Below are 20064 nucleotides of genomic sequence, written 5' to 3' on the forward strand. Positions count from 1 at the left end.
CATTATGTCAGTGACCCACTTGGGATTAAGTAATCGTATTTAATTACTTAATTATTAACTACCACTATCAAGAATATGGTTTAACGAGGTAGTAATAAATCCGTATTAGGTACTTGTACACCATGCCGAGTTATTACAATCTGTTTCCTGTTATCATCTGTCACAACAAAGTATCTTTGCGTCAATCATTATTAATAATAGTTAATAAATAGTTGAAATAGCGACGTACCCTATTTTGAATTTTTTTTTAATTTTGCAAATTACGCTCACCTACACTTAAACTTTTCTAGAATTGCTAAACAACATATGTACCTTAAAAAAATTGATATCCGAAACATATAAATATTGTTAGATCCGTAAACATGACTAAATATAATTGACTCTTGAACTAGGCGGTCAATAAAGTCAATTAAAATGACCATGAAATAATTTTTTTAATTAAATTTAAACTGTTTCATTCAAGATTGGTTCTTGCGTAAACATTTTAACAAATATTTGATAAGGAATGGAATTTTTGGTGAATGAATCGACAGAAAGGTTCACACAATTTCCACAGACCGCAAGAGGTCACTCTCATTTTAGTTAAATGGGACAGCATTTGATATTAAATCTGCCTCGAAACCGAAATAAATGGGCTATTTCTAGTTATGATCCCACTTCATCAGTCTCAAGATTTTTCCGCATTTTTAACTGTTGTATATCGGATCTTTTTTTGCAACCGTTAATAGACTCCTGTCAACATTCTAGAAACTTGCAACTGTGAACAGAGATATGGGAATCCACAGATACATTATTAAGTGTAAATGGGTTACCTAAATCAGCATGGTTGGAGAACAATCTAAATAATTAAGAATGATGGAATTCCGGTGTTTACTTCGAGTAAAATAAAATCAAACGCCTTTGCGTATACACTAGTAAATATTACCACAAAGCTATAAGCAGCAACGATAATTTTAGAAATGCACCACCGACCAGAAGCTCAAAATTTAGAACACGTGGTGCGTAATTCGTTTATTGAAAACTGACTCAAAATGTGAACGCGGAAATAAATGTGCACGACTTCTCTTTCTTTTGTGATTTACATTGATGTCCCGTTATAACGAACAAAAATGCACCAAAATTAGTTCGTTATATCCGACGTTAGCTAAAAGCGGTAAACTGAAAAAACTGTTTCTTTAGCAGTTTTTATTTTACATATGAAATAAGGCGAAATAAATAAGTGTGTCTATTGTCAAAATATGAATTCTTTGCGAAACAGTAATATGTCTACACTGAGCGATTTTTTAAAACTTTGATCTAGTTATCCATGACAGTTACATTACCGCAATGTCTATTACGTTTTTATGTTCTTAGGTGAACATTTTGGACATATTAACAGATAAAGCGATGCTAAAATTATTTACGCAATACATTACACTGCTGAGGTAACTGTCATGGATAACTAGATCAAAGTTTTAAAAAATCGCTCAGTTTATCGTGAGATCAAAAATATACTGAATTAGAGCAAGCCTTGAAAGTGAAGTGTAACCTTATCCACATCTTATGCTACGTAAAACCAAAACCTAAAATGTGGGTAGAGTTCAACAGGCACAGCTTGCTCTAATTCAGAATTGTTTCGACATTGCTGTTTTTTGACGAATTTTTAGACGTTGAACTGAAGTAGAGTTCCTATATTGGGATTCCCAATATTATATTCCCAATAAAGGAACTCTAAACTGGAGCCACCTCTATATTTCAAAAAATAGTACAAATAGTAAATGTTCGTATTAATCAAGTTGATTCATTTTAACTTTTTTGTGCTCTACTATTTCAGTGTTCGTTTCGGATTATGGACGAGTTTTTTTATTTTTCTAAGAAAGAAAATGACTCTCACTTTTCAAAAATTGTTATTTTTGATTAACTATTGTTTTACATGTCATGATTGATTTAAATTATATTTTAATACTACATGTCGCTACACAATTATAAAATACAATGTGGTCAAAAATGGTTGTTCATCTAGTCATCTTTGAAATTTGAAAGTTAATGTGCCGATTAATGTAAATTGTGAATACCGTCAAAGTGACAGATCCGCCAAAATAATGCAAAAAAGCTTCGAATTCAAAAACGAAAGAATACTCAACAACACGGAAATATGAAACACAAATCAAGACAAACACTACACTTGAAACAACTTTGTTGATAAATGCCAAAAAGTGTCAAAAATAGTCATTTGGACGAAGTGGCACATTGAATTTGAATCCCATAGTCAACTTGATGAACAACTATTTTTGATCACGTTGTATTTGCACACAAATTTTCACATGTTAAAATGTTTTCAGTTAGTAATTCAATAATCTATTCATTTGTTAACACTTCCCTTGCTGCTTTGTTACTTTTTCAACCCAAATCAAAAACACATTTTATCAAAATTTTATGAAAAATTCGTTATCTAATTCGTTATATCCGGAAGTTTGTTCTAAGCGGTTTTGCTAAAATAACCGTTAAAAAAATTCATTGAGCCGTTGGAAAGCTTTTCGGTGTTTGAAAAATAATACGTTATAGTCGTAAGTTGGTTATAAGCGCGTTCGTTATAACCGGACTCCACTGTATGTATCGGAGATAGAACCGAGACAGAAATATTTCCATTTTAATGAGAGATGACTTATTTGGCCCTTAATTGTTAGATGAGTCAGCTTCTCGTCTAATAATAATAATAAAAATTCTAAAAATGAATAAGGAGATGAAAACAAGTTGTTTCTTTGTAAAAATATTCAGAGTGAATTTAAAGTAACGCATAAAATTCGTAATTTTCTTATTTTTCAAAAATGGAAAAAATACAAATACATTTAACTTTGCATTTTAATTGAGCTCAAATTTGGCCTAACTGGCAAATGGTAAATGGTAAATAGTACGATTTTATTTTCTTGTACAGGGTGACCCAGCAGTGTGTAATCGGTCTATAACTTTTTTGCTATTTGAAATATTACCATTCTGTTTTTATTATCCGATAGATCGACTTAAATTCCACAAACTAAAAATATTTTTATTATGCACAGTGTGTTGTATACCGAGTGGTGAAGCAAAGTTATATTTTTTTAAATGGAACACCCTATATATTTTTACGTAGTTGGAATCTACGCCAAAAAATAATGTAATTTTATATAAACCATTATGGGTCTATTTCTTTTCGTTACGGAATTATTCAACTTTTCGTTATGAAAAAGACCGATTTTTTAAAAATTACTTCAAAGTTGCTTATGAATATTTTCCAATAAATTTGCAACAGAAAAATTTAGAATACCTTGTAATTTTAGTAAATAGACAACTTTTAGTTAAAGCACGCAGATAATATACAGGGTGTGTCAAAACGCAAAAAGTTGAATAACTCATTTTTTTCAAATGGAACACCCTGTATTTTATTAAATGTGTCGATAGCATTTTTCATAAGCTTTCTAACGGTATAGGGCTTGCATAGCAAATTTAAAATATTTTTCGAAATTTTTCAAAAAAATATATTTTATTACAATACAATTTTGTTAGCCTAGAATCTGATAGTCAAATGGTAATTAATTTTTTGACATGTACTAATGTGACTAATTACACAAGTAATCTAATTATTACCTGCTACATAAATGAATTTAACTCATCAAGAATTATTAATAAAATAAATAAAAAACATATTTTTTTATTTTTTTTTGAACACTTTAAGAAATATTGTAAATTTGCTATAACAACCGTATATCAATAGAAAGCTTATGAAAAATGCTGTCGATACGTGTAAAGAAAAACAGGGTGTTCCATTTAATGACACAGCCTGTACATTATTTCCGTGTTACAAGTAAAAGTCGACTATTTCCTAAAACTACAAGGTATTCTGAATTTTTCTGTTGCAAATTTCTCAAAAAATATTCATAGGCGACTTTGCAGCGATTTTTCAAAAATTGGCCTTTTCTATAACGAAAAGTTGAATAATTCCGTAACGAAAAGTGATAGACTCATAATAGTTTATATGAAGTTACATTATTTTTTTGCGTAGAATCTAATCATGCAAAAATGTATGGGTTGTTTCATTAAAAAAAATGTAACTTTGGTTCACCACCCTGTACACAACACCCTGTGTACAATAAAAACATTTTGAGTTTGTGGACTTTAAGTCGCTCTATCGGTTAATGGAAACAGAATCGCAATATTTTAAATAATAAAAAAGTTATAGACCCATTACGCACCCCTGGGTCACCCTGTATAATCAGAAGCTCTACTAATGGGCCTTTACAATTGTGCTATTTATTTTGAATTGGGTGAACCGAACACGGAAAAAATTGAAATTTTTATAGTAAAATTCATATTTTTGTTATTTTTTAAAATAAAATAAAAATGCACAAACAGGTGTGTTAGTATTTCAAGGGAACTCAATTCTGACCTAACTGGATCAGTCATAGTGACTAATCCATATGAATTTTTTTTAGACTTTAGACTAATGAAAATTTTAATTTTTTTTTCGTGCTCGCTTCATTCTCATTCAAAATAAGTAACACAGTTGCAAAGGCCTATTAGTAAGGCTTCTAATTAAAAAAACTCACATTGTTCCATTTAAAAAAAATCGTGATGACGTCATGGCCCCGCCATATTGGCCGCCATGAGTGACCCAGTTACGTCAAATTTGAGCTCAATTAAAATACTGAGTCACCTGTTTTTGCATTTTTTTATATTTGAAAAAACGTGGCGAATTCGTTAATAGTTGAGGTGATTTGTCACCGATTGACAGTTGAGTTTGTACAAGAGAATCCGTTTGTTAACTTTTTTAGACATATTCTATATTGATCTTCCTGTTGACATATGCGTCTGCGATTTCTTTTCAGGACTAGGAAATGGTGTTTACACAACATTTCATGTGTTCGAACGAGCCTTTTCGCAAGTCATATCATATTGAAATATTTTTTGACGTCCCGAATTCCTAGCAGATGGTTCTGAATGGAATATGTCTAGACTGAAAAAGCGGTGGCTGTTATATAATACATCCATCAACTCCGGACATCCATTACTATGATGTAACGACTTTCCTTAATAGACAAAATGAATTTAGTCTGGAGTGTTTAGGCCCGTTTATGATTATAATTTATGATAGTACGTGTAAACATGTCAGGTTCAATATCGGCCCCAATTATTATTTATTTGTCCGATTTTTTGTGCAATGATCTTAAATTAGTGCGTTAATAAATCCACAAGTCTCTTTTTAATTATATTAACGAAGCTACACTCGTTTAATTGCTACCAGATGATTCTCTATGTCGCGGTTATTTGCACAAGGGAGTGTCTAATTAAGATTCTGTTTGTTTTCAATCTTTCTCTCTAAGCAGATCCTGCATCATTAGGGAACAACCTCATGTAGTTACCGACGTGTTTTTCTAGAAGCGGTGAATTGTGAAGCTGGAACAAGGAAATAAACTTGTGATAATAATTCAGCAAATGTCAAAGGTTGCCGCCGCGCGCTCTCAAGAAGTGATAAATGTCGCTTTTTGACATTTTATTTCTGGACGGTCTCGTTATATGCTAAAATGGGGTGATTTGCGGACTTCCTACATGGAGGATATTATTGTCTTGCATTACTGCTTTGACCCAATTCGCCTGACGATGTGCAGTGTTTTGCTTATGAAAAACGGAAATGTTAATAAATTTGCTTTTATTTCTTGTTGGATGCGTGCAACTAGGCTGCGATAATATACAAACTGTCTCATCTCTCTGTGCAAATGTGGCGATATTTTGATGAAAACTATAATTATTGAACTTGTTGTGAAAAATAACAGTAAGGCATCCTACAATCAAATGTAACTTAATTTTACCTTATTAGAACGTGCATGCTTCATAAATACAGGGTGCTCAAAAACTGGCGCACCAACTCAGTGGTAGTTGTTGAGAAGCATGTGTAGATCACGGCAAAACTCTTGAAAAAATTTCTAAAGTCATATTTTATGACATCAAGAGCTACAAACTTATTTTGTTAAGTTCTTCAGTTTTTATTATTTTTTAAAGTTTTTATGTTTCATACTAAGTACCTAATCGTTCCCTAACACAACGATGAATAACTATATTTAAATTTCCCATCAGACTTTAGCAGTTTTTTTAATTAAAAAAAATAAAATTCATCAAAAAAATCACAGTTTGTAGATGTGCCAACGCTGGAAATTATTTCATAGGAAACCGTTTCAGAAATAATTTATTTTTATTGTTGATCAAATTCTATTGCGATCACGACTGTCAGCCAACGTTGCCACATATCATTTATTTAAAATTCGTTATTTATCAATAACTTTAATGCAAAGAATTTTTTTACTATTTTCACCTTTATTTGTAAGCAATTCTTTACCACACTCCATTGAGTTGGTGCGCCGGTTTTTGAGCACCCCGTATTTCAATTTGCATACAAGGTGTTCCAAAGTGAATTTCCAATTGAGTTCTGTTTTTTTAAATGAAAACCCTAAACTTTTGTTACATTTTTTAAATCGCGACTAAATTGTTCCGGGTTTTTTAGTCTTATTTGTCAAAGTTTTTGACTTAGGTCAATTTATGTGTGAAAATAGTATTATGCATAGAGTCACAGAAAAATTTATAACTTCAGAACCATTCAAGTTATTTTAACCAACTTTTTTCCAGTGGATTTCCTAAGCTTTAGCGTATCTTTTGCAATAAAAGCGAATTTTGGGTCGATATTCTATCGCCTACTATGAATTTTTGAAAATGACTATTACAAATGGCATTAACTTTTTTTTTAATGTAACACCCTATAATTCATTGCATCATTGCGTGGTATTTTTTGTCGATATAGGGTTTGTAGGGTCTATACTTTGTGTTTGTGAGATTTATGCAAAATAAAAAATATTGATGTTTTTTTTTTCGTAAAAAAAGAATCGAGTAGGTCGTTGTAAAATTTAACACTTCCATACCATTTTGAAAAGCATACCTTTCAACAAATTGTACATTTGTAAAGGAAACGATTTTAGTAGTAGTCTATTTATTTTATGAATTTTTTTCGTATTATGCATACATAGAACAGTTTTTAATGACCTGCATAAAGAATATAAACTTCCGACAGTTTGGCTAACAATGCACAACTCAAAAATTTATAAATGTTTACTGGAATAACAGAGAAGAACTTAAGTATCAATTTTTTTAAACATTAAAGTACTTTGAACTTTTATGTCGCATCTGTCACTTTTTACAATTGGTTTTCCATTTTTATTAGTGGGATTTCTTTTCTTGGCACTTTTGCCACTAGAATCCAGTTTAACATAGAATCACACCTATTTGATCTTAAAAAAAATGTAAGTGCGCTGTTGGCATTTTTTCTGTAATTTTGAAACAGCAAGTATGTAAATGAGTATTTTCAAGTTATAAGTTGTGATGCTTTTCGATATTAAATTTAAAGACTTTTTTTTAGCTGAATAAATCTCAATGTTTTCATATTTTTTCAAAACTTTGTTTTTCAAAAAATTCACGACGCATGTTTTCATACTCTTCGGATGAGAAAAAGATTTTTGTGATTTTTTTTTCAAATTTTTTTTTCCAAAACGAAAGTGTGGGTACCATAAAAAATACTTACATGATAAGCCTTATTAGTTTTAGGTACAGTTTCCCACCTACCGATAACGATTTTCCATCTTGTGTAATGTATTTATTAAAATAAAATTTTGTTGTTTTTGGAGACGAATTTTTTAGTTATTCAATACCAAAATAATCGAACAAGAAGGTATCATATTTTTATGCTTGTAGAACTAGTATTGTAGTAACATTTTCTTTGAACACCATTAAATTTTTAGTATGATTACACCAAACCGCAAGGACCCTTCAAGCTTATTGTGATTTATTGCAGACAGGCTGTAGTCTTTCAAACGAACCGATCGGTATCGTAAATATTTTTGGATCACCATTATCTGTTGTAAAACTTTATGGTGTACAAAGAAAACTTTGTTACAATGGAGGATTTTTGAATACCACTTTATTCAAAAGTGACTTTTTTATGAAAACCAAACCAACTTCTATTCTCTGTACTGTACTTATTTATGTTTGAAAGTCTTTCCGATACCTTCACAATTCTCCTTTTTGGGCAAACTATAAAATGATGAAGTTGCAAAAGTTTATCTTTTTACATGAATGATGAATCAGTTGTCACTGTTGTATTGTAGTTGTATGTGCAAGATTTTGAATTTGCACTGCAAATGCTCTACTAAACACTAATCTGAAATATGTTGTCCATTCTTGGTTGGAATGAAAGGATTGTTCAGCAAAACAATTCATATTGAAGCACTAATTGGTTGTAGAATTTTTTCATTTATATAAGAAAGTCAACAAAAAATGAAGAAATTATGTCTTCCGTGCGTTTTCACTTGTTTCCTACAATTACCAAATGTGTCTAGAAGAATAACCTGAGTTAAAAAAAAGCAAAGTGTCGTTAAGTACGAGTATGTAAATGGCGCAGAGCAGGTTTATTTGTTGACTAATTGCAAAAAATTTTCTTTGAAATTGGCTTAAATGATATTTCGTCAAATTACATGAAATGTACACATATTTTAATAGATTTGATTTGGCGTTATATATGTAATAAATTGCAACTCCTGCACCTTCAATTATTTTGGGACTTACTTTAAATTCGATGGTCACACTTCTGGAAGAAGAGACAAATTTAAAATAAAATATTTATTCGAAAAGATACAAAATTTGTTTTTTTAAGGAAAATTTTCTCTTTTATTATTCATCACAACATCAGAGTTCAAGAAACAAGCCTTTTTGGTAAAGTATGCAATAAAACAAGTCACATTAAATGTTGTAATCATTCAGCTAAAATAGCAATTATAACTCTTGAAATAACTTCATACATAATTGGGTCATTTAATTTCACAGTTTTATTGAATAGACCATTAAGAAAATGTCAATTAACATTGAACTGAAAATTACTCATTTCACGTTTTATCATATTTAATAGAGAAAGTAATGGTTACTAAAGGGGCATGTGAAATTAATAAAAACTGTTGCATTACACAAGGTGTTTTACAATAGTAAAGACCCCGACGGGATTGAAAATGCAACCCACAATACATTTGCAAAGGTAACGTGGATAATTGTTTTTAGACTAAAAAAGCATGAAAATAGAGCAAAATATTAGCAATGAGTTACAAAATTAATTTTTCTTGCATTGCATTCAGTTAATGCAATTAATGTAACTCTTATTCCTCACCTGTACGTTGCTAATTTGTTATTATTGCATTCGCGTTGTGGCAATAAAAGCGGACCTCTTTCATGTAGCATTGTTGAAGCGGAAATTATTATTCTTATTTAACTAATCGCTTTTTTTAAATGCATAATTCATTAGCACTGAAATGTTTGTTGATTTTTCATCGGCAAACAAATGGCGAATTAAATCAGTGTATGATTTAGTAAATCGGTTCACAACCTTCGCGATATTGTAGAAACACTTCATTAGGCACGCCTTAACGAAACATAAATAAATTTGATTATTGATCTAACTTGTTGTATTTTTGTTGGGCGTGGAAGAACTTTTAATCCATTTAAACTCGTTAGTTCATGCTGGTATACATAGAGATTAAATCGATTAATCATTCCATTGCAATGCTAACAATATTTCACTAAATCAGCGCCGGTTTTAGATTTGTACAAGACAGTGGAGAAATTTCGTAATTACTTATTTTAACACAAGCGTTGGGCTGTAAATTACCTCGAATTATAGCTTTATTTTAGGGTGGGTGTGATTTAAGTGGCGGTCATTTTTATCACCTCTTAACAAAATTGCTCATCTTTTTTATTTTTTTTAGTTATTATTTGGGAACAAAAGAATTGACCGCGGACATGAAGGGGACATTAATGACATGCTGAAAGCTCTCTTATTATAAATTAATTGAACGTATCAACCAGGTCAGCGGTATTTAAAGCTCTGATTCGAATCCATTGAATAAGAACAAAGCGAATTTTTTCAAATTTAGACGTAAAATGATTGGTTCCGAGTAGTTCTGTTCGTTGACACCGCCACTTCCGTTTGTGAAAGGGTTAGAATCCCGTAATTTGGCCACGTCCGGTTGGGCGCGTGCTTTGATTGATCGACCACACCTCCGATAAAACAAAACTGAATCTTGTAAATGCAAATTGATGTGTGCACTTCAAACCAGGAGATTCTTGTATTGTTGTGGTACTTTTTTTCGAAAATAAATCACTGGAACCATGACATTAATCCTGCTTTATTTTAATTTTTTTCAAATCGTCTTGTCGGTACGTATCAGGTGGTTTTAATTATCACTCGTAGCTGCTACCAAGTTAGGAACGTGTTTTATTTTTTGGGCTGGAACATGTTTTACGATCTGTAAATCAAACGAGGTTTCAGAATTCAGAAAAAAGGATTAACTTACTCTGAATACACCCTAGTTCGATGCCACGAGTAGGATTGCTTTGTATTATTTTCTTCCTTTTATCGAATCTTTGTATTTTGATTATTTATACAGTTTTATTGAATTCGGAGCAAGGCTATTTTTATGGGCAAATTTTGTTATTCCAGCCAAGTTTGAGCGGTTGGGTTATTTTTAAACAAGAAATTTACTTCTTTTGGGAGATCTGTCATCAAAATACTATTTCTGAATTATGCCTTTTCAACCAGTTTTTAATATGTTTTAAGTTTGTAACATTTTTCACTTTTCTTTTTAACACAGTGTGCTCAAAAACTGGCGCACCAACTCAGTGGTACGTTATTGAGAAGCAAGTGCAGATTACGGGAAAAATGTTGAAAAAATTCCTAAAGTCATATTTTAAAAAATCTGGAGCTACAAACTTATTGTGTTAACTTCTTTAGTTTTTATTATTTTTTTATGTTATTATGTTTCACACCCGGTAATCGTTCCGTAACAAAACGATGAATAATTATTTTTAAATTTACTAACAGATTTTAGCAGTTTTTTTAATTAAAAAAAATTAAAACTTATCCAAAAAATCACAATGTGTAGATGTGCCAACACTGGGAATTATTTCCTAGGAAACCGTTTCAAAAATAATTTATTTTTATTGTTGCTCAAATTCTATTGCGATCATGACTGTTAGACAACGTTGCCACATATCATTTATTGAAAATCCGTTATTTATCAATAACTTTAATACAAAGGATTTTTTTACTATTTTTACCTTTATATGTGACCAGTTCTCTACCACACACATTGAGTTGGTGCGCCAGTTTTTGAGCACGCTGTATATGAATCCTAGATTATAAACACTATTTTAATACACGTTTCCGATAGCAACGTGCTTTAAATTAATGTTTTCTCTATTTTAAAACACGCTTCCCATAGCAACGTGTTTAAAATTAAAATGTTCCAACAAAAAAAAATGAATAACACTTATGCGAAAACGGTTCAAGTTCTCGGGTGTCTAGGTATGCAACTCGCAAACGCTCGTTGCATAGCGACAGCCCTCGAACTTTAAGCTTGTGTTTTCGCATTCGTATTATTAATAACTAAAGTTTTTTCCTTAGCCAAAAACTAACTTATTTTAAGAGATTTCGTCGAATTATGCCCAAGTTATTAAAAAGAAATAAAAAAATTAAAATAAAATAACAAATAATTTGATATTTTCTATGTATTTATTTTTTTTATTTAAATTTATGTGTCAGGGGTGAGTCTTAACCTATACACATAATCTTGGGGAATGATATAGCTTTTGTCAAATAATAATTACGAATAATGACAAAAAATAGTAAAAGTTACTGGGATATTGAGCGCTTTTACCAGCTTTTTACTGTACATAGTTTTATTTGTGTCTTTCTGAAAAAACGTAAATTACGTCTATGTTTTACTAATATTGCTAGTAGAAGCATGTACTTAACTTAATTCGTACGGTTCATTGTGTAATTTTACTTTACTAAACTTTTAGATTTAGTTATTATTTTGAATATGCTCGGTATACTCGGTGCATTTCTAACTCCACAATTTGACATAATGGCAATAAAAAAATCGTATTGGTCGATAAACAGCAAAATGCAAAATAACTGAAACCGAATTTTTTGCTTTAGATAAATCTTTAATTTGAAATTAAAACAGTGTTTTTAGTTCTTTAAAAAAATGATATTTTTCATAATATTCTGTTTTAATGTTTTCTAATTTTACAGGTTTGTATCTCTGTAAAGAAAAATGGTTTCCTTTTTGTTATTTTGCATTTAACTCATTTGTAATAATCGAGACCATAATATTTTTCCTTGTCACTATAATATGTTAAATTAAAGAAGTAGATGTATACCAGTTTACCGAGCTTATTCAAAATAGTAACAAGTATTTATTACTTTAAATTAAAAAATAGTATATTATTATACGAGTTGTACACGACAATCTATTGTCGAACGAGAGGGTTTGGAGCACGACGAACGAATCGAGAAGTGCTCCAAAGGAACGAGTTCGACAAGATGTCTTGTATAACGAGTGTAATATGCAATTTTTTCTACTTCGCTTTTATTTATTCAATTTCTTTGTTTAAATCATTTAAATTAAATAAAGATCTAGTAACTTGTGAGATTTTGGATTTTTAATCATGACGTATGAGAAATGACAGTTTATTGAAAATGTATTAATAGTTAATTAATAATTAATAGATACGTGCAGTGTTCTGTGGCATTTCTGTGGTACGACATTGAATATGAATTGATATAATACACAGACATACAGAAATTCATTACCAATCCATCTCATCATGAACAAAAAGTTACTGCTGTCAATGAAACAAAATTTTATTTTGTCTAACTGTGTTCATTGACAAAATTGCATTTTTTATGCGAAATACAAAAAAAACGTTTATATCACTTTCTCACTATTACTAGAAGGGTATTTGGAAAATGATATCATTCCCTATAAATAAGACTAACCCTGTATATTTTCTTGAATTTGGCCAATTTCTGAGTGGAACAGTTTTTTGAGCCAGTAACTTTTTTATTTCAAGATAGTTTGTCACATAAAGTCAAAAGTTTTTAAAAAGAAAAAAAAAGACGTTGCCTTAGCAATTGAGCATTCATGAAGCACTAAATATACAGGTGTTTTACATAATTTTACGAGGCCTGGGCCTGTAAAATGCCACCAACAATACATATTCCAATACGAACCCGATTACAAATTTTGAAAAATTGGGTAGTTTTCTTTAGTTTTTTCACCCTGTATAAAAATGAAACAACGAAGTTAATAAAAATAAAACTTAAATGGTGCTTGTTAGAAAAAATAGTACAAAAACCTGTATTCCAACTTCTTGTGTATTTGTTTTTGTTTATTTTTTTGTTTTTTATCTACTGTCGCGATTTCAACCACTTTTTGGGACTGATGAAAAAACAGATTACTACAAAATATGCGTAGAGGTTTCTTGGAACTTAACTGTGGAATAACTTGACCTCAGACAAAGCAGAACAAGTATGTGAAAAATGTTCATGACATTAGAAAAAAGTTTAAAATATTTGGAAAATTCTAAAAACTTGTACAAGAAACTCAAACAAAACTTCGAACAAACATTCGAATAGCAAATGTGTTTCTGTTTTGCGATATCTTTAGTTGTTTTTATCAAAATACCGATTTAAACTTTAAAATTTCTTCTCAATGTTAAGGTTTCTTTACGTGTATTAGAAAACAGGAAATGAAACTAACTAAAGATTTTTTTTCTGATAAAATATACGTACGTATATCTTTTACTATTGCTAGTATTATTTAAGTTTTTCATACGGCCTATAGTTTCAGTTTTTTCAAATGATTCCTAAAATACAACTAGATATTAACGACGTTTCTAGTGCAATAGGTATTTCGATTTTTTCAACAAGCTTATTTTCACTAATCCAATAAGTTACTGGAAGTTTAAGAAATGAATTTGAAAGCAACTGCAATATAAAATTAAGTAAAAGAAGTGTTTACTCAGACTTTGTGTTTTAAAGTGTCAAGGTAACTTATATTTAAATTATTGAAATTATTGTAATGAAGTAAATACATAAATTAACAGTTCCTAATTTCATGCATGGACACCAACTTTTAATAATACATAATTCACACATTACTATTGCATAATAAATATGCATTTCATTTATGTTGCTGGAATTGCATAAGTTAAAAACAAACATAGGTGTGCAAGTGTAATTTTAAATAGAGATTCTTTGGCACATTGCCATTTTCGTATCGTTCCCAACAAATAGTAAAAGCTTTGTGTGTAATAATCTATCTTAAGGCTAAATAAATGGCACGAATCTGCTACGATTTTTCCCTTTACTTATTTTAATAAGAAGTGAAATTTTTGTGTCCTCTTTTATATGAAGATTGTAATTTTCTTTCCAGTACACGGCAAACCTACAGATTCTACTCAGGACTCCTACGATTACCTCCAGAACGACAACTACGAGGACGAAAATGAGCAACCGGCAGAGTACGAAGAAGAAGAGAAAGACGATGTTAATGAAGAAAACAATAAGCCACTAGTAATAACCACCTTGGGGCAAGAGTTTACGGCTAATTTGAGTGCCACGATTGTCTTACCGTGTACCATTGTTGGAAAAAGTAAGTGCAAATTACAAATAATTATTATAATTGTTTTTAGATAAATATTACATTCCTTATGTTAACAGGAAAACGACTTTGTTGATATTAAATGACAAACACATGGAATTTGCCTAAGGGTTTGCCTAAAATAATTATAATAATGTTTTGGATTTCAAGGTTTTATTTTTTAAATTAATTCACAAAACAATAACTTGTTTTGAAACATATTTGTAATTAAAATACACGAGTTTTATTTTTGTGACTTTCCAATGATTCTATAAAATTGAACTTCATCTGCAGCCAGACAGTGACCTAGACAGTTGAGAGAACTTGTTACACTACACTCATTCAAGGTAATCAGTGTCGATGGTCGATTCGATTACACTTGATTGGCGTTTTATTTTTCTCATCACGAGGAACTTTTCTCTCAAAGTTTTTTTATTAACAGTCCCTTAGAGAATTTTCCTTGTTTCTAGGAGCAAAAGCAAAAGGAACTTTACAATGTAATCAAGTCTCTTAAAGTAGGTTGTAGATATGTTTAGAAAAGCCGTACATAATTACCTCGTTGATCATGTCATTAACCAGTATCTAATTAGCATGATATCAATTGCAGTCTCGCATCTTATAATTACAGACTATTCTGCAAACAAGCTTTGACACTTAGGTGTCACAACGAATTACCTAAACCCAAAGAGGAGAAACACGACAAATATTATCTTTTCTCTTTTTTATTTTTATAATTTTAACTTAAATTTTGGTAATAAATAATAATAGAAAATTTATTTCAAGTTTAGAAAGTATACTGCCAACTTTTTCTTTTATACAGTGTACAGGGTGTCTCACCTAAAACTTTCGAGCCTGATATTTCAACTAAAATCCGGTTAATGCAACAACTTAAGTCTTAAAAACGTAATTTTTACATGCCTTTGTAAAATGTTAAATTATTTAAGAATTATACAGGGTGTCCGTTTTTCGTGCTCCACCATGGGGATCTCAGTTATTATAAGGGATACGAGGTCGGTTAATTTAGGGCAGTTGAGCTTTATTATGCTGAACAATTATCTCAAGTAAAACTCGATGTATCATTTTTGATTTTTGAATTATTGAAACGTAAATTTTTAATTTTCGTTTTTATTTTTTCAAGCGAAAACCAAAAGAAGTAGACGTTAACTAGACGTCCTTCAGGCACTTTTTTACAAGGAATCTAAATCTAAATTGTTATAACTTAAATTTTGGTAATAAATAATAATAGAAAATTTACTTCAAGTTTAGAAAATATACTGCTACTTTTTCTTTTATACAGTGTACAGGGTGTATCACCTAAAACTTTCGAGCTTGATATATCAGTTAAAATCCGGTTAATGCAACAACTTAAGTCTTAAAAACGTAATTTTTACATGCCTTTGTAAAATGTTAAATTATTTAAGAATTATACAAAGTGTCCATTTTTCATTATCCACCATGGGGATCTCAGTTATTATAAGGGATACGAGGTCGGTTAATTTAGGGCAAAGTTGAACTTTATTATGCTGAACAGATATCTCAAATAAAACTCGATGTAGCACTCTTGATTTTTGAATTATTAAAAAAAAACGTAAATTTTTATTTTTCGTTTTTATTTTTCAAGCGAAAACCAAAAGAACTAGACGTTTTTAACTAGACGTTCTTCAGGCACTTTTTTACAAGGAATCTAAATCTAAATTGTTGTAACTTAAATTTTGGTAATATATAATAATAGAAAATTTACTTCAAGTTTAGAAAATATACTGCTACTTTTTCTTTTATACAGTGTACAGGGTGTCTCACCTAAAACTTTCGTGCCTGATATATCAGTTAAAATCCGGTTAATGCAACAACTTAAGTCTTAAAAACGTAATTTTTACATGCCTTTGTAAAATGTTAAATTATTTAAGAATTATACAAAGTGTCCATTTTTCATTATCCACCATGGGGATCTCAGTTATTATAAGGGATACGAGGTCGGTTAATTTAGGGCAAAGTTGAACTTTATTATGCTGAACAGATATCTCAAATAAAACTCGATGTAGCACTCTTGATTTTTGAATTATTAAAAAAAAACGTAAATTTTTATTTTTCGTTTTTATTTTTCAAGCGAAAACCAACAGAACTAGACGTTCTTCAGGCACTTTTTTACAAGGAATCTAAATCTAAATTGTTGTAACTTAAATTTTGGTAATATATAATAATAGAAAATTTACTTCAAGTTTAGAAAATATACTGCTACTTTTTGTTTTATACAGTGTACAGGGTGTCTCACCTAAAACTTTCGTGCCTGATATCTCAGTTAAAATCAGGTTAATGCAACAACTTAAGTCTTAAAAACGTAATTTTTACATGCCTTTGTAAAATGTTAAATTATTTAAGAATTACACAGGGTGTCCATTTTTCGTGCTCCACCATGGGGATCTCAGTTATTATAAGGGAACGAGGTCGGTTAATTTAGGGCAAAGTTGAGCTTTTTTATGCTGAACAATAATTATCTCAAGTAAAACTCGATGTATCATTCTTGATTTTTGAATTATTGAAAAAAAAAACGTAAATTTTCAATTTTCGTTTTTATTTTTTCAAGCGAAAACCAAAAGAACTAGACGTTTTTAACTAGACCTTTTTTAGGCACTTTTTTACAAGGAATCTAAATCTAAATTGTTATAACTTAAATTTTGGTAATAAATAATAATAGAAAATTTATTTCAAGTTTAGAAAATATACTGCTACTTTTTTTTACACAGTGTACAGGGTGTCTCACCTAAGACTTTCGAGTCTGATATCTCAATTAAAATCCGGTTAATGCAACAACTTAAGTCTTAAAAACGTAATTTTTACATGCCTTTGTAAAATGTTAAATTATTTAAGAATTACACAGGTGTCCATTTTTCGTGCTCCACCATGGGATCTCAGTTATTATAAGGGAACGAGGTCGGTTAATTTAGGGCAAAGTTAAGCTTTTTTATGCTGAACAATTATCTCAAATAAAACTCCATGTATCATTCTTGATTTCCGAATTATTGAAAAAAAAAAACGTAAATTTTTAATTTTCGTTTTTGTTTTTTCAAGCGAAAACCAAAAGAACTAGACGTTTTTAACTAGGACGTCCTTCAGCCACTTTTTTACAAGGAATCTAAATCTAAATTGTTATAACTTAAATTTTGGTAATAAATAATAATAGAAAATTTATTTCAAGTTTAGAAAATATACTACTACTTTTTCTCTTATACAGTGTACAGGGTGTCTCACCTAAAACTTTCGAGCCTGATATTTCACCTAAAATCCGGTTAATGCAACAACTTAAGTCTTAAAAACGTAATTTTTACATGCTTTTGTAAAATGTTATATTTAAGAATTATACAGGCTGTCCATTTTTCGTGCTCCACCATGGGGATCTCAGTTATTATAAGGGATACGAGGTCGGTTAATTTAGGGCAGTTGAGCTGTATTATGCTGAACAATTATCTCAAGTAAAACTCGATGTATCATTTTTGATTTTTGAATTATTGAAACGTAAATTTTTAATTTTTGTTTTTAGTTTTTCAAGCGAAAACCAAAAGAACTAGACGTTTTTAACTAGGACGTTTTTTTAGGCACTTTATTTACAAGGAATCTAAATCTGTCATTGTATTTTCCAAGGCGTTCTTGATGTCAGAGTTACAACACTCAACTTCGGTTTTTCTTACGGACGCCGTATTCGCTTTTTGTATTTTTGAAAAGTGTCTTTATTCCTGATTACAACAATGTATCACATGATAAGGTCGAATCTTACATGCTGATCAAAATGGGGAAAAAAGCATTTTTCGAAGAGTGCTCTGGAAAAAACGGCAAAAATTATGTGATCAAGCAAACTAGATTTTGGAAGTTTAATTTAATTTAAATCTGGAACGTTCACATTTCCGTCAATCTTACTAACTCAAAAACTAAACAAGACAATAAACTAGAAATTTATTTTTCGCAAAACAAAACACGACAGTTATACAAATGTTACTTGCATATTAATAGAAATGTCATAATTAGTTCGTTAAATAAAATTTTTGACATTTTTTCCAAAGCACACTTTGCAAAAGCGCTTTTTTCTTAATTTTATTCAGTATTGTAATATAGATATTTTTATTTGGGGCGTTAATTACATTTCAATAATAATTGAAATCACAAGTCAGGAAGTTCTTTCGTCAGGCCGTTCCAGCGGATAGACCAACCAGCTCAGACTTCATTCTGTAATGAAGTAAAAAGGGTTGTTGAGTATTTATGTCAACAACTACAAGACTTAACATTAAAGGTAAATTAACATTAACTCAAGAATAACTCTTAGGAACCATGTATAACCAGATCTCTCACACTGAACTGTACAAATCGTGCAATGGTCAGCCCGCTAAACCCCACTTGGTTAGCCTCCCTGCTGACCTGATCTTGCAGCTCCTTCAATACTCAATCGTGTACTAGGGTGGAATCCACCATCCCTTGATTAGTATTGGATAACCTCCACCAGATTGTGCAATAGGTCAACTTTACAGTCTCCCTAATCCTGGTCTTCGGATGGCAGTCACTACCCTGACTCCATCCGGAACACAACTCATAACATTACAACCAGATCGTGCAATAGATTGGAATCCACCAATCTGACCCTGGCCTAATGATAACTCAACTCTACCAGATTGTGCAATAGGGGTTGGACGTAACCATCCCTAATCCTGGTTTATGACAACACGTGATCGGAGTTCATGATACATGGCATATTACACATTCTAATTTTAACTACATTACTAATATTGACTACAAATACTCTGTGAGAACCACACTCACCAAATTACGGCTTTGTTCCGCTGAAAGATGCAAATCAATGTAAAGTCAATACTTGTTTACTATATTTTATATAGTTACACACATACTAATGTGATTCACAAAATCAAACATAACATCATTGATTCATAGATTTTATAAATGAAATTATAAATCTTTATCAATAAATTTAGTTCCAATATAAAACAATAACAACAGATTTTTTTATTTTTATTACAGTATGTAATATTAGATCATATCATGTGATACATTATTGTAATCAGGAACAAAAAGACTTTTTAAAAATACAAAAATCGTATATGGCGTCCATAAAAAACTAAAACTTGAGTGTTATAAGTTATAACTTTGACATCAAGAACGCTTTGGAAGAGGCAATGACAGATTTAGGTTTCTTGTAAAAAATTACCTGACATTTCACATTTATCTCTCGCCTTTACAAAGTTAAAAACAATTCTTTCAAAAAGGACTAAAACACTTAAATTTTATGAAGGCTTCATTTGAATAACATTTCACAATAAATCCAACGACACTTTCCATAGGCGAATATTGTTGTTTTGTTTTTCAACACAGAAATTTCTGCCATTGTTTAAATTACTTGTTTAAAGTAATTTAAATTAATATAATTTTACTTTTCTAACAGCGCGCATACTTTTGACAGTTTTTTCAGTGGTTCACAAAATACTGCTTAGCAATGCTTCACCAACAGTTTCAGGTGACTGCTCAAATACTTTCA

At 30.5% G+C, this 20064-nt stretch overlaps 1 protein-coding gene across 5 annotated transcripts in view; it reads left to right on the plus strand.

Moving 5' to 3' along the window:
• The window catches only part of LOC654915 (protein amalgam), an 89854-nt gene that overhangs the window by 55771 nt on the left and 14019 nt on the right, over positions 1-20064 (plus strand). For all 5 annotated transcript variants that reach the window (XM_008195135.3, XM_064359759.1, XM_008195140.3 and 2 more), the window contains exon 2: positions 14322-14540. In XM_008195135.3, the coding sequence (XP_008193357.2) occupies positions 14322-14540 (219 nt within the window). The remainder of the gene's footprint in view (positions 1-14321; positions 14541-20064) is intronic.

Source organism: Tribolium castaneum, chromosome 1, assembly GCF_031307605.1.
Source record: "Tribolium castaneum strain GA2 chromosome 1, icTriCast1.1, whole genome shotgun sequence".
Lineage (NCBI taxonomy): Eukaryota > Metazoa > Arthropoda > Insecta > Coleoptera > Tenebrionidae > Tribolium > Tribolium castaneum.